The sequence below is a fragment of a genome, unplaced genomic scaffold (genome assembly GCF_019419815.1).
Source record: "Pyrus x bretschneideri cultivar Hongxiangsu unplaced genomic scaffold, Pyrus_bretschneideri_v1 Contig71, whole genome shotgun sequence".
NCBI lineage: Eukaryota > Viridiplantae > Streptophyta > Magnoliopsida > Rosales > Rosaceae > Pyrus > Pyrus x bretschneideri.
Genome location: NW_025999811.1, coordinates 254,359 through 268,114, shown reverse-complemented (window position 1 = coordinate 268,114; position 13,756 = coordinate 254,359). Strand labels below are relative to the sequence as shown.

The window sequence follows — 13,756 nt, the reverse complement described above, 5'->3', positions numbered from 1 at the left end:
AATGGCATGAATTATTTTGTCAAATATATAAAATTAATTAAATGGATATAACAAGTAACTGATCCAAAAACCCCATCCAAGTATTAATAGGGGTAGTTTAGGCATTCGAAAAATACACAATCTGAAAAGTCAAACTTAATTAAAGAATTTGTTTAGTTAGAGGCTAGTCAATGGCTTTATTCAAGTAAACAAAATGGGATGGGTTTTAGTAGAGGAGAATATAGTTTCAAGGGTAATATCAAATTTTCAGATTTATATACTGACTGAGGAGAATGCTTCAGAGATGGGTATGATTTCAAATACCAAACATGTCCTTTTGTAATTAAGGGTATTTTATATTTCTGAAAGCAGGAGATGAAGTTCAAGAGGGCAAAATTGTCCTTACAAGGCATACAATTATACATGCATGGACAATTGTGAAAAGGTAGGAATCTGTGAACTGGGATTTGGTGGAAAAGTAGAGAAGTTGAATAGTTTAATGGAATATCGACAAAAAAAAAAAAAAAAAAAAGAAGTTGTTTTATGGAATAACGACATATGGTCGAGCTGAGGAAGGTGCCTGCAAGTGCTAGCTGCATTGCTTTACTATTTTGTTGCTTTGTCATGCATATATGCACCCGTTTTCTCGAGGTATTGCCAATTTGGCAGTGCGTACGTGATTACACGTTGACAAACTAATGAACTATGCATCGTCATGCGTTGTGAGCTTAAGCCGGTTATGCCATCAGTGACGGTGTTTTCAAAAGCACTAAGCAAAAGCCACTGCTAGCATCTATAAAGCAAAAGAAAGATGATCTTCTATTTCAGAGCTTTTCTTTTTTTGGTTTCCATTTTTATTCTTTCTCACACGACAAAGAAAGAAATATGTTAAGGTTTTAATCAACTGAAAATCGAAGGAATTGGTCTAGTAAAAAACGAATTAAGATTTAGAATACGGCTCAACTCTGGTTAAAAACTTTCATGTATGCATTTATTGGGACTGACGATTCTGTTTTAGCATACCGTTGATCTGAACGTTAAATATACGATGCCGCCTCATGTAGTACTAGATTTACATGAGAAAATGACTAATATGCCGTCAATATGTATTGAAATAGCTCATGTATTAAAATAATAATAATCAATTGAATGTATGAGCCCAAAAGGAAAACATATTAAGACTTAAAGCATGGCCAAGTATGGAAATAGAAAAGGTTACATGAAAACCAACCAATCAAAGTAAAGGTTTGAATCCGACTCGTTCCTATTTGGTTAAAGACCTAGAAATTACGACGCAATTAGCAAGTTCGCGCGTTACAATTAAACATTCGGAACTTAAGGAAAAGGAAATGAATGGGGACTAAGAAATTACAAAGAATTTGTAGAGTACCTACCTAGAACTTGAATGAAAGGGGCTTCAATGTTGAAAGTAGGACTCCATAAAGGACAAGGATTGTCTGCCCCTCTCACTTCCGATGTCCTTCCATGCCTTCTTATATTATGTGATCACGGTTAAGCCACGTCAACATTTTATATTGTTTTTTTCATAAAGATAATAAGACAAAAATGAATATTAATATAAAATGTTGACGTGACTTAACTGTAACCATACAAACAGGAGGGCACATGAGGACACCGGAAGTGAGAGACAATTCTTGTCCCTCCACAAATATGAGGATGATGTCCAACTGCTACCATCAATATTTCTTTGATTATTAACTAGAAAATATCACATACTAATACAATTATGTATGAGGAGAAGTTGCAGAGTTGGAACAGAAAATGTAAAGAAAAGATGAGAGAGGTTAGGTGAAAAAAAAAAAAAAAAAACAATTGTTCGAGAGAAGTATTGTACCTGAAGGTGCAACAATCAAAAGCACATCGAGGAAAACAAGTTTTGTTGTACTTTTCTCCATATATTCATTTTGTAAATAAAATTTTGTAAATTAAATGACATAGAAATTGATGATTGAATTATTTTTAAGTATCAATATATATACTATTTTTTATTAGTAACACATTATTTAATTTGTAATTTTTATCTGTCTAACATTACTAGATATAAATACAATGTCCAGAATGATGTGTTTGAATAATTATTTATTAATCTACGTACCTAACTTTGACGGGGAAGAAGAGTTGTCTTGTAATGTCGTTGCACGCGAAAGCAAGCGATTCAAGTCGAATTTGAAGAAAGGAAACAAGGAAGGAAGGAGTCAATGGACTCATTCACGTTTTCTCATTCACAGTAACCAGTCAAGTTTGGCCAACACCAAATTTAAACATAATAAATATACATTCTTAAATTCTAAGATTACCAAAACAAAATATTCTAAAATATGAAGTAATAATAATTACAAAGACTTCAGCCTCCTTCCCTCTTTCGCTGGTGTCCTCTTATCCTGCGCACCCCTTCCAGCTTAGCCTGCGCCGCGCTTCCTCTGCCGGATTTGGAGCTCTCAGATCTCTCTCTCTCTCTCTCTCTCTCCACACACTCACTGACAGACACCCCAGACAAGATTAGTCTCTTGTAATTAGTTTACAACAACAGCAAGCAGCACCGGCGTCTCCTTTTATTTTTCTCTAGTTTTTCATTCCTTCAGGTACGCTCTCTTACGATCTCTCTGTTTTAAAGCTTTCTCATTTTCCGTTTCTTTACTCGAATTCTCAGCTGCTGATAACGATCTACTCATTTTTCACCTTTTTTATTTTATTTTTTGGTTAAAAAAATTACGAATTTTTGTTTTTGGTGGCGATTTGTTTGATCTCCGTGTTCGATGGCTGAACTGAATTTGATTACTGATTACATAATACGTACTGAAACTTGTATAATTACATTTTTAATAATTTTAGTTTTGTTTTTGTGTGGGTAAGGAATCATGAGCTGCTTCGGCTGTTGCGAAGACGATGGTATGCATAAAGCGAACGACCATGGAGGTCAATACACGGTGAAAAATCCGGCAGGTAATGATCCAATCCACTCTCTTATAGCTGAGGCCTTGTGTTGCATCTAGCCTCATACATTTCAACTAACTATTATTTCTTAGAGTTCCGTTTTTCGGAAAGTTTGTAAATTTTACTTCATTTCCGCTTGTATCTGTTTGTTTCCGTCGCCAATTTTATCAATTTCGTACTGAGTTGAATCTCGTCGCAGGAAATGAGGGAAGTCATCATGCTTCAGGAACTGCACCCAGAGGATCTCAACCCGTAAGGGTCCAGCCCATCGAAGTTCCTACGATACCAATAGATGAACTAAAGGAGATTACAGAAGGCTTTGGGACCAGTGCTTTGATCGGAGAGGGTTCATATGGAAGAGTATACTACGGGTTGCTTAAAAGTGGGCAGCCTGCAGCAATCAAGAAGTTGGATGCCAGCAAACAACCTGATGAGGAATTTCTGGCGCAGGTTAGACAAGAGAACCTGTTTTTATCTTTGTTATTGCCGTGTTTTTGAAACAAGTTAAAATTCATTTCTAAATCGACGAATGACGGATACAGGTTTCTATGGTGTCAAGGCTGAAACACGACCATTTTGTTCAACTACTTGGTTACTGCGTTGATGGGGTTTCACGTGTTCTTGCCTATGAGTTTGCATCTAATGGATCTCTTCATGATATTCTGCACGGTATGTAAGAGAAAGATAAAAGTGAAACCTTAAGGGTACAATTGAGTTTAATGTTTCCATCTAGCCGCGCAGTCTTTATTGATGCATTTTTGTTTGCAAGGAAATCAACTAAGTTGCTTTTTATTGTCTAATCTTAATTCTAGCGAAAGCAGTTTCTTTCATTGAGTGAGAATAGACTACTTGAGGGCTGTTGTATTAGCTGTTACTCTACGGTATTTGACCTGATTATTTTGCTAATGCAGGAAGGAAAGGTGTTAAAGGGGCACAGCCTGGTCCAGTTTTGTCGTGGGTGCAACGTGTGAAAATTGCCGTGGGTGCTGCAAAAGGGCTTGAGTATTTGCACGAAAAAGCTGATCCCCACATCATTCATCGCGACATCAAATCGAGCAATGTACTAATATTTGATGATGATGTTGCTAAGATTGCGGACTTTGATTTGTCCAATCAAGCTCCTGATAATGCAGCACGTCTTCACTCCACTCGCGTGCTAGGAACTTTTGGTTATCATGCCCCTGAGTAAGCTTTTAATAGTTCTTCAAAGATTTCATCCAGTAATGATCTGCCACATTTGCTCTATTCTAAACTTGAAATCAGAGTATGTTGTTCTTGATTGCTGAGGATCCTTTGTTGAAAGAATAAATACACGTTATTTTAAAATAACCAACCTCAGTTTTAAAGGCTAGACAATAACGCACCTAATTTACTAAATACTGCGTCCTGAAAGTTTGGTATCAGGGTGCATGTCATGATCCCCAATATTCAGTAATTTTATTTGTGGTTTGTAGATATGCAATGACTGGACAGTTGAATGCCAAGAGTGATGTTTACAGTTTTGGTGTTGTCCTGCTTGAGCTTTTGACTGGACGAAAACCTGTTGATCATACACTACCACGGGGGCAGCAGAGTCTAGTAACATGGGTACTGTATCTGTGCTCTTTATGCACAGCACGTGCCATTTGTTTTTTGAATTGTATAGATAAGAATATGTTCTCGTTCTTGTTATTATTTTGAATTGTAGAGATAAGAATATGTTCTCATTCTTGTTATTATTATTTCTTTGGGGGGGTCAAGTGAACTGATTTTTAAAGTATTTGGACTGTGTTAGGCTACACCAAAACTTAGTGAAGACAAAGTTAGGCAGTGCATTGATTCAAGACTAGGAGGAGAGTACCCACCAAAGGCGGTTGCAAAGGTAATAACTAGATCATGTACATACATAATACACACATGCATACATGCACAAATATGCAATTCCGGTTATTTCTTGTTTCTATTGGCACGAGGGTGGTGTTGCTGAACATCCATCCTTTCCATTTCTCCCCATACATTTGTGTGTTGACTGCATACCACAATATTACTAATACTGATTATGCGATCAAGCATCTATAACTGAGTGCTTTTTTCTGTCTTGATTATAGATGGCTGCAGTTGCCGCCCTGTGCGTGCAATATGAGGCCGATTTCCGCCCAAACATGAGCATTGTTGTCAAAGCCCTCCAACCCCTGTTAAATGCTCGGCATGGACCCGCCGGTGAATCACCAAACTTGTGAATCTCCCGATCTCCGTGTCTCTCTCTTTGCCTCTATAGGTGTGTCATGTGTGCATGTATGAGTAAATCAGCATGCAATTATTGTAACAAAGGCATTGTGTTCTGAGGGTGGTGGTATATTGTTTGCACAATGTTCTATATGCTTGATTTTCTTCTTTTTTCCTCTTTTCGAAAGTTGTGTACCATATTGCTTCATTATTTGCGGTGTATTTGATTTGTTCATAATGCAAGGGGGTCTTTTTCTCTTAGCGGACGTTCTCGTTTTTCATTTGATGCTTTCTTACCCACCAAATTTATACAAGTGAAAAGAGAGCTTCTATGTTGTTCTGTGTGTCAGCAATACATGTGTACTCAGTAAGGTGAGGGCATTTGGTCATAGCAACATCTCCGCTGCCTACGAGAGCCGAATCTGAAAAAGCTCATAACCTGTCACTGTCCGGACACAGGGCTGGTAGAAAATCTCGAATTTAGAATATGAGCTAAATTTAAAGTAAATAACCAAATAACACTTTACTTTCTATATAATTCGTTCTCATCCTTTGTACTCTCTTGATTGTCTAATAACCTGCATAAACAATGGAGAGATGAACTTCAACAATTTAATAGGGACATAACCTTGTCACACTAAATTGACATTATTTAATTAAGTGTCATGGCATCATACAATCAAATATCAAATTATTATCGATAGCAATGCAGAGTGCAATCGGTTACTGATCCAAGATTTTAAACTTGGAAGTCTCAATAATAATAAAAAATAAAAAATTTGTAGACAAAAATAATTGAAAAGTTAAATGATAATATGTTTTCATTCATAAATCATACTCAAAATAACCTTACAAGCTACAAAATCCTAATAAAGTCGTCCATGACAAGGTTTCATAGTCTAAAAATGTTTTGAAGCTACATGAATTGACAAGATCGTTTGGAAGGAGCTATTAGCTTAAGATTTCCCGGAGCATTTTCCGACACAAAGGCCTCTATTTTCTCATCATGATCCACAAGGAATTGCAAGAGCTCTAAATAGCTCTCCCTATCATTCGAAGTATTTCTTTCATCATGGCCACGAAAAAGAAAGCCTTGTTGCAACAAGAACTTAGTGCAATATATTGATGCATTCAAGCAAAGATGATATAGTTCATACACTCTTCTTCCAATTGTTTGATCACAATTGCTTCAATACATGTCTTTTGATTCATTAGATAATTACCGCTTCTCTAGCTGTATTGTGGATGCTACAATAGGACCAACATGTTTGTCAAAACATCCTCTTGCATTCTTCCAATTCTTGAAGCCTATCAATAGGACCAACGTGTTTTGGGCCAAATCATTTAAAAAAAAATTATTTTCTTCTTCACGGTCGTCTTCTTTGCGAAGACTCCACTGTAGAGCTTAAACACAGAGCCAGAGGACCAGCTTTTAACTTCGAGAGGTCCTTGGGACATTTTAAGCAAGGATTTCAGATCACCGAGGGGTCCTGGGACCACCTAGGTCCCTCTATAGGTCCACCATTGAGTGCAATGCAAATTCTTCATCTATATCCGTTAATTTGTATAACTAAACACCCAGGTCTTGCACATTCCATTACGTGCTTATACTACTTGATCGTGAGTGACTAATTATACGAACTAACCCTCGTACCATTTGTTAGTTATCTTGCCTAACTCTTTGTCGCCAGTCTCAGATTATCCAATAAAAACCATGTGCACTTTCGGCTGATATGAGATTTGATACTAACCAAAAGTTAAACTTAACTACAAAAAGAATTTACGACCGGGTCGTGACATAACCGCAAGCTCAAGCTCGGCTCTGATAATTTTTTCAAGCTCGTGTTCGGCTCGTTTGTAAACTAGACATGAGCTTTTGATTTTCACTAAAACAAGTTTGAACTTATGTTTAATTGGACTTAATTTTCATTAAAACCTAATAAAACAAGTATTTCCTAAAAAAGAGAAGAAAAGAAGCATACATATAAATACATGAGTAATGTTATTCATACCATGTTTTTGTACCACATTTTCATACCACCTTAGGTGGCATTTGAGTTGAACGAGCTACATCATTTAATTTCAATTTTTTATTAATTAAAACACTTAAATAATGTTAGGTGGAAGAATGAGACTCCTTGTGTCACATCCCGATCCGGGGCGGATCACTTCCCGGGCCCGCTCCACCACCGTAGCACGATATTATCCGCTTTAGGCTTACCGTTCCCTCATGGTTTTGTTTTTGGGAACTCACGAGCAACTTCCCAGTGGGTCACCCATCATGGGATTGCTCTAGCCCCCTTCTTGCTTAACTTCAGAGTTCCTACGGAACCTGAAGCCAGTGAGCTCCCAAAAGGCCTCGTGCTAGGTAGGGATGAGAATATACATATAAGGATCACTCCCCTGGGCGATGTGGGATGTCACACCTTGTATACCACAATCATCATTTAATTAACAATCTTTTTATTAATTATTGATTAACATTTTGATTAAATGTTAATTAATTTAGATGATGTGGTTGTCCAACTCATCTGCCACCTAAGATGATAAAGAAATGTGGTTTAAAATTGTGGTAAGAATAACATTATTGTAAATACATTTATTGTTGGAAAATAAATACTGTGTTGCAATCATGTTTAGAATATGAATGTGATTGTGTAGTGTATCTAGAGATATCTTTGAATATTCCCTTTAGTAGTTAATATATCATTAGAGTTGTAATCCTAAAAAGGTAAGGATTTAACATATCCTATTGAGGAAAATAAAAATCTTTTCTCATTTTCTTCATAATAATTTTATAGAGTATATATATAACAACTCCTAACTAAAGTTACCACAGAGTAAAAGTAAAGGAATTATTACTACAGTAACTCTAGCTAACTTTTGACTCTCTATTATTCTCTTCACACCCCCTCAAGCTAAACGGAGAAGGTTGAAGTGAAAGCTTGGATCGGAGATCAAGAAATCGTTGGCGAGGAAGAGATTTGGTGTGAATGTCCGCTAGCTGATCTTGACTACATACAAACTGAAATTCGAGAAGCTTGGCAAGAACAAGCTCCCTAATATAATGGTAGTCAATTTCGACATGTTTGGTCCGAGCATAGAAGACAGGACTTAAGGCTAAAGCAATCGTAGAGATGTTATCACACCAAATCTGAGGTAAACTGGACAACTGAAAACCAATATTAGTAAACAATTTTCATATCCAAGTGATTTCAGCAGCTGTATGAGCTAAAGATCTATACTCAGCTTCTCTGGAGGAACGGGCAACAGTATGTTGCTTCTTTGCACTCTAGCTAATAAGGGAAGAACCAAGAATGATACAGAAACCACCAGTTAATCGTCTATCCCAAGAGCAACCGGCCCAGTTAGCATCAGAAAAGGCTTTGAGTGTAAAAGAGGATGAAACCTGGGGAAACCACAAACCATGTCCAAAAAAGCCTTTGAGATATCTCAGTATCCGTTTTACAGCTTGAAGATGTTGATCCCTTGGAGAATGCATGAATTGGCAAACAAGGTTAACATCAAAGGAAAGATCAGGCCTTGTCCAAGTGAGATATTGAAGAGCCCCAACAATTTGTCGATATTCTGCAAGATCTGCAAGCAATGCACCAGTGTGGTCAAATTTAGCAGAACCGATAGGAGTAACACATGGCTTTACTCCATCCATTTTTGTCCTTTTAAGCAAGTCTAATACATATTTAGACTGATGAATAAAAATGCCGGCATAAGACCTTTGTACTTTTAGCCCGAGGAAGTAATGAAGATCTCCCAAGTCTTTGACAGGAAATTGAACACTTAACTGAGATATCACATCACTGCAAGCAGTTGAAGAAAGTCCAGTCACAAGTATATCATCCACATAGATAAGGACAAGAACTAGAACTGGTTTGTGAAGGACAAATAAACTGTGATCTGATTTGGAGGCTTGAAATCCCATAGAAAGTAATGCAGACTGTAGCTTCTCAAACCAAGCTCGTGAAGCTTGTTTCAATCCATAGAGAGTTTCTTTAAATGGCAGACATGATTGGGGTGATCTTGATCAATGAATCCAGATGGTTGAGTCATGAACACATTTTCTTTCAAATTGCCATGTAAGAAAGCATTGCTAACATCCAATTGATGCAGAAACCAATTAGACTGAACTGCCAAAGTGAGTAGAATTCTGATAGTGACAGGCTTTGCCACTGGGCAAAAAGTGTCACTGTAATCAATTCCTTCCTGCTGATTATACCTTTTGGCCACTAATCTGGCCTTGTACCGGTCCACAGAGCCATCAGGCTTTCTTTTACTGCGAAAGACCTATTTACACCCAACTAGATTTTGAGATGGGTTAGAAGGAACCAATGCCCAAGTTCCAGCACTTTGCAAGGCATTGAATTCTTCTTGCATTGTTGTCCTCCAATGGGGAAATTTAGAGGTTTGCAAATAGGTAGAAGGAACATACTCAAGATTCAGGGTAGATGGCAAGGGATGTTTGGTTGCAGTGTATGCTTTTGATTTATAAATTCCAGATTTGGATCTAGTTTGCATAGGATGAGTAGAGGTAATGGGAAGTGGTGGATGTGATGGTAAGGGTACTGTAGAAGAAGTATTAATGGAGAGGGAAGGAACATGAGTGTCTTCTGTGGGTGGTATAGGTAAGGATACAGAGTGGGATGGTAATGGGGACATAATTGAAGTTGAAGGGTAAGAGGAAGGAGACTGATGGGGTGATGAAGGATATAAACTTGGAAAAGTAAGAGAGAATGAAGATGATGAAGTGGTGGTTGTGGAAGGGAACGTAGACAGTGACATAGAAATAGACTGATGAAAGGGGGAATGAGCTTTCATCAAAATAAACATGGCGAGAAATGTAGACTCTGTTGGTTAAAGGATCTAGACATCTATATCCTTTGTGAACTAGACTATAACCAATGAACACACACACCTTGCTCTTAGCCTCAAGTTTAGAGTTAGTATAAGGTTTTAGCCAAGGGTATCATGTACACCCAAAAACCTTAAGGTGAATGTAATCTGGTGACCTGTTGAAGAGTTGTTCCCATGGTGAAGGCTTGGAGACAGGTGGAAGTCTATTGATTAAATAAGCTGCAGTGAGAAAGGCTTTGACCCAAAATTGATGAGGAACGTTTGATGCAACCAATAAAGTTCTAGCTGTCTCGACAACATGTCTGTGTTTCCTTTCAGCATAGCCATTTTGCTGAGGGGTGTAGGGACAACTAATATGTTGTTGAATACCATGTGTAGCAAGATGTGTCTTAAAGGCATAACTGAGGAATTCACCCCCTGAATCAGATCGTAAAGTATCAATTTTGGTTCCATACAAGTTCTCAACAAGAGCCTGAAATTGTACAAATGTATAAGAGACATCTGATTTATGCTTCAAAGGATACAGCCAAGTATATTTCGTGAAGTCACTAACGAAAATTACATATAACCGAGAGCCACTCACAGAGAGTAAGGGTACTAGTCCCCAAACATCAGCATGTACCAGTTCTAAGGCTCTAGAAGTAGTACAGATAGAATCATGAAAAGGTAATCTGGCACATTTGCCTAAGATGCAATTTGAACAATGAAATTGAGTAACATTATTAGTAATAGGCAAGATAGACTTTGATACAACAGATTGAAAAGTCTTGAACGTTGGATGCCCCAAACGTTGATGCCAGATTTGAGTAGTGGCTTTTATTGCAGGATTTGCAGAGAATCTTCGTGTAGAAGGAGAGGACACAGAGAAGGGATAGAGACCACTACGAACATGACCTCTAAAAAGCATCATCCCCGTAGTAAGATCCTTGACATTAAAGTCAAAAGGATTTAGTGTTAAAGAGCACCAATTATCTAAAAGAAACATATTTGCAGAGATAAGATCATGTTGCAGATGAGGAACATGCAAAACATTGTTCAATTTGAAAGTAGCAGAAGGTGTTTGAATAAACGAAGAGCCTGAGTGGAGAATTGGCAAACCTTGGCCATCTTTAATGTAAACTTTGTCAGGACCAGTGTATGGCTGAGGGTTTTGCAGATTGTGAACATTGTTTGTCATGTGAAAGCTTGCACCAGAGTTAAGCAACCATGGCAGGGAAGAATAGGTGGTGGTGTTAGCACATATTGCAAGTTTGGCAGGTGGAATGCGCCCTTGGAAGTTGGGATTCATACGATTAACACAATCGATAACAAGATGACCAGGATCCTCACAAATTTGACAAGGAATAGGGCGAGGAGAATTGTAATTATTGTTGTAATAATGTCCACCATGATTGCCACCACGATGTCCTCCGCGATTGGTATTATTGTAGCGATTAAACTTGTTGCGATTGGAATAATTGCGCTGTGAGTTATGCCTTTGAAAATTATTTCTGTTTGGCTGAGTTTGAGCATTGTAAGCTTGCACATGAGGAACATTGGGTGTAGGCAGCAGCGGAGGTTGAGTGGATGCTTGGATGAAATTGAAAGCTTGATACTCGTCATTAGAAAAAGAACCTTGATTTTGCTTCTTTCTGGAGAGAGCCATCTCTTTACTGAGAAGAAAGCCATAAGGATCATCAATGGTGGTATCAGCCAAACGGAATTGAACAGAGTCCACAAATGAGTCATTTTTATTAGGAAGGCCACTGAGAATGATGAGTAGAAGATCATTGTCATCAACTGGCGATCCAGCAGCAGCAAGAGCATCTGTGACTTCCTTGATACGCTGTAAATAGTCAGAGATTAAAGAGGATCCTTTTGTCATGGATTGAAGACTGGAACGGAGTTGATGAATGTGTGATCGAGAGACGCCACCAAATCGACGTTCAAGATTCTGCCAAAGCTCACGGGCAGATTGGACTCCAACAGTGAACGGAATGAGATCTTCTAAGAGAGTAGAATTTATCCAAATGATAATGTTTTGGTCTTTCTCATACCACTGCTCGAAGGCTGGATTTGGAATAGAGTGGAGATTGCCAGATAGATCAGCAAGAAATTGAGGCAGTGCTGGCTCAGATCCATCAACAATTCCGGTAAGCTTGTAGCGGCGAAAGATCGGATCGAAAAGAGATTTCCAGACAAGATAATTGTGACGTTTAAGCTTTGTTTGAACCATACTACCAATGTTGTGGATCGTAATCGAATTGATTGAAGCCTAAAATGAAGAATTAGGGTTTGAGAAAAGCGGAGAAGAATTCGAATTTACGATCGCAGGAGGAGATCAAGGAGGTGCGACCGCCGGAGAAGATGAGCCAGAGTGTTCCGCCATTAAGAATCAGAGAGACAAAATCCTGAGCAAGAATTGAGAAGATGGAAGCGGAAGTCGAGCTATTTGGTAGGTGAGAAAATGACTGTTTGGTAGGTGGGAAAATTTTTTGGGGAAAAGGATCGAGGTTGTTAGACTGTGGCGAGAGATACCATATTGAGGAAAATGAAATATTTTCTCATTTTCTTCATAATAATTTTACAGAGTATATATATATAACAACTCCTAACTAAAGTTACCACAGAGTAAAAGTAAAGGAATTATTACTACAGTAGCTCTAGCTAACTTTTGACTCTCTATTATTCTCTTCATATCCTACTACTATAAATAAAGACATAATGAGGTGATATAACACACGCCTCACAATTAAATATCTCTCTACTCTCTCTTATTGCTGCCGGCCTCCCCTCTCTATTTCATTATAATAGTTCAGTCAGATAGGCCTACAACATACTGTAAATTGTTAAGAAGATAAGAAAGTAGCTTTGAAAAAGGAAAAAAAAAAGGGATAATTAGCTTTGAAAAAGGAAAAAAAAAAAGGATACGAAAAAATGCATGATCCATGTATTGGAAAAGGATTCTCGTCGGATTTTTTTTTTAGGAATTCTAAGAATCTCATGATAGTGACCGTTCATCGTACATTGTACGGTTAGAAATCATTTCAAAATTTAAAATTTAAAATTAAATATAAATAGTACGTAATGAAAACTAACTACACAATGTACGATGAACGATCATGAACACGAAATCTTTAGGATCCCTGGAAAAAGAATCCGGTCCTTTCCTCACGTATTGGGTATTTCTTTATGGATTTGCAGTGGCCTAGTGGTCATAGAATCACTAACCCCACTCTTTCGGCATTAACCAGGGCCAAGATATAGACTCATTCTTTTTCTTTTCTTTTTTTTCCTGGTCAAAGTCGTCTTGCCCAGTTTCGACGTTAGAAATTGTGAATCTGCGCCACCACCCACCCAACCCACCCACCTAACTAGTCTCAACGAAGGTAAATGTTTTCCCCACTACAACCAGGAAATATATTGTTAAAAGACGAAAGTATCCCACAACTCACGTTACCGTTAGGCCTGCTAGCATAATGAGGGCTAAAATAGGAAAATCACTTAACCCTACCCCACGAAAGTGGTCGTGGCGGTGCAGGATAGTATTTAAGTACGCGAGTGAGAGAGAATCAAAGTAAAAGGCAAAGAAAACCAAGTAGCGACTCAATCCACCGGATTTCCATTTCCATTTCCATTTGGTGTTTATGTTTTGAAGAACCGATCGTCTTCGCTCGTCAGTAATCGTTAGATCTCGATTTTTTAGAGAGCGCTAATGCCTGTGGATGTGAACGGAAGCAGCACGGCGTCGGGGGCCGCCTCCATGGGT

The 13,756-nt window shown here is 38.0% G+C and overlaps 1 protein-coding gene across 1 annotated transcript; it reads left to right on the top strand.

The window, feature by feature from the left end:
* Positions 1–2,298: 2,298 nt before the first annotated feature.
* LOC103933546 (pto-interacting protein 1) lies at positions 2,299–5,400 on the top strand. The gene is made up of 8 exons (XM_048574479.1): positions 2,299–2,582; positions 2,854–2,943; positions 3,134–3,384; positions 3,477–3,603; positions 3,846–4,119; positions 4,389–4,521; positions 4,709–4,795; positions 5,022–5,400. The coding sequence occupies exons 2-8, from the start codon at positions 2,859–2,861 to the stop codon at positions 5,151–5,153; spliced, it is 1,089 nt and encodes a 362-aa protein (XP_048430436.1). The 5' UTR covers positions 2,299–2,582; positions 2,854–2,858; the 3' UTR covers positions 5,154–5,400.
* Positions 5,401–13,756: the final 8,356 nt, after the last annotated feature.

Coding starts and splice junctions, on each gene's coding strand:
- LOC103933546 (XM_048574479.1), top strand. CDS start 2,859: ATGAGCTGCTTCGGCTGTTGCGAAGACGATGGTATGCATAAAGCGAAC. Junction 2,944..3,133: donor CACGGTGAAAAATCCGGCAG/GTAATGATCCAA, acceptor ATCTCGTCGCAG/GAAATGAGGGAAGTCATCAT. Junction 3,385..3,476: donor ATGAGGAATTTCTGGCGCAG/GTTAGACAAGAG, acceptor TGACGGATACAG/GTTTCTATGGTGTCAAGGCT.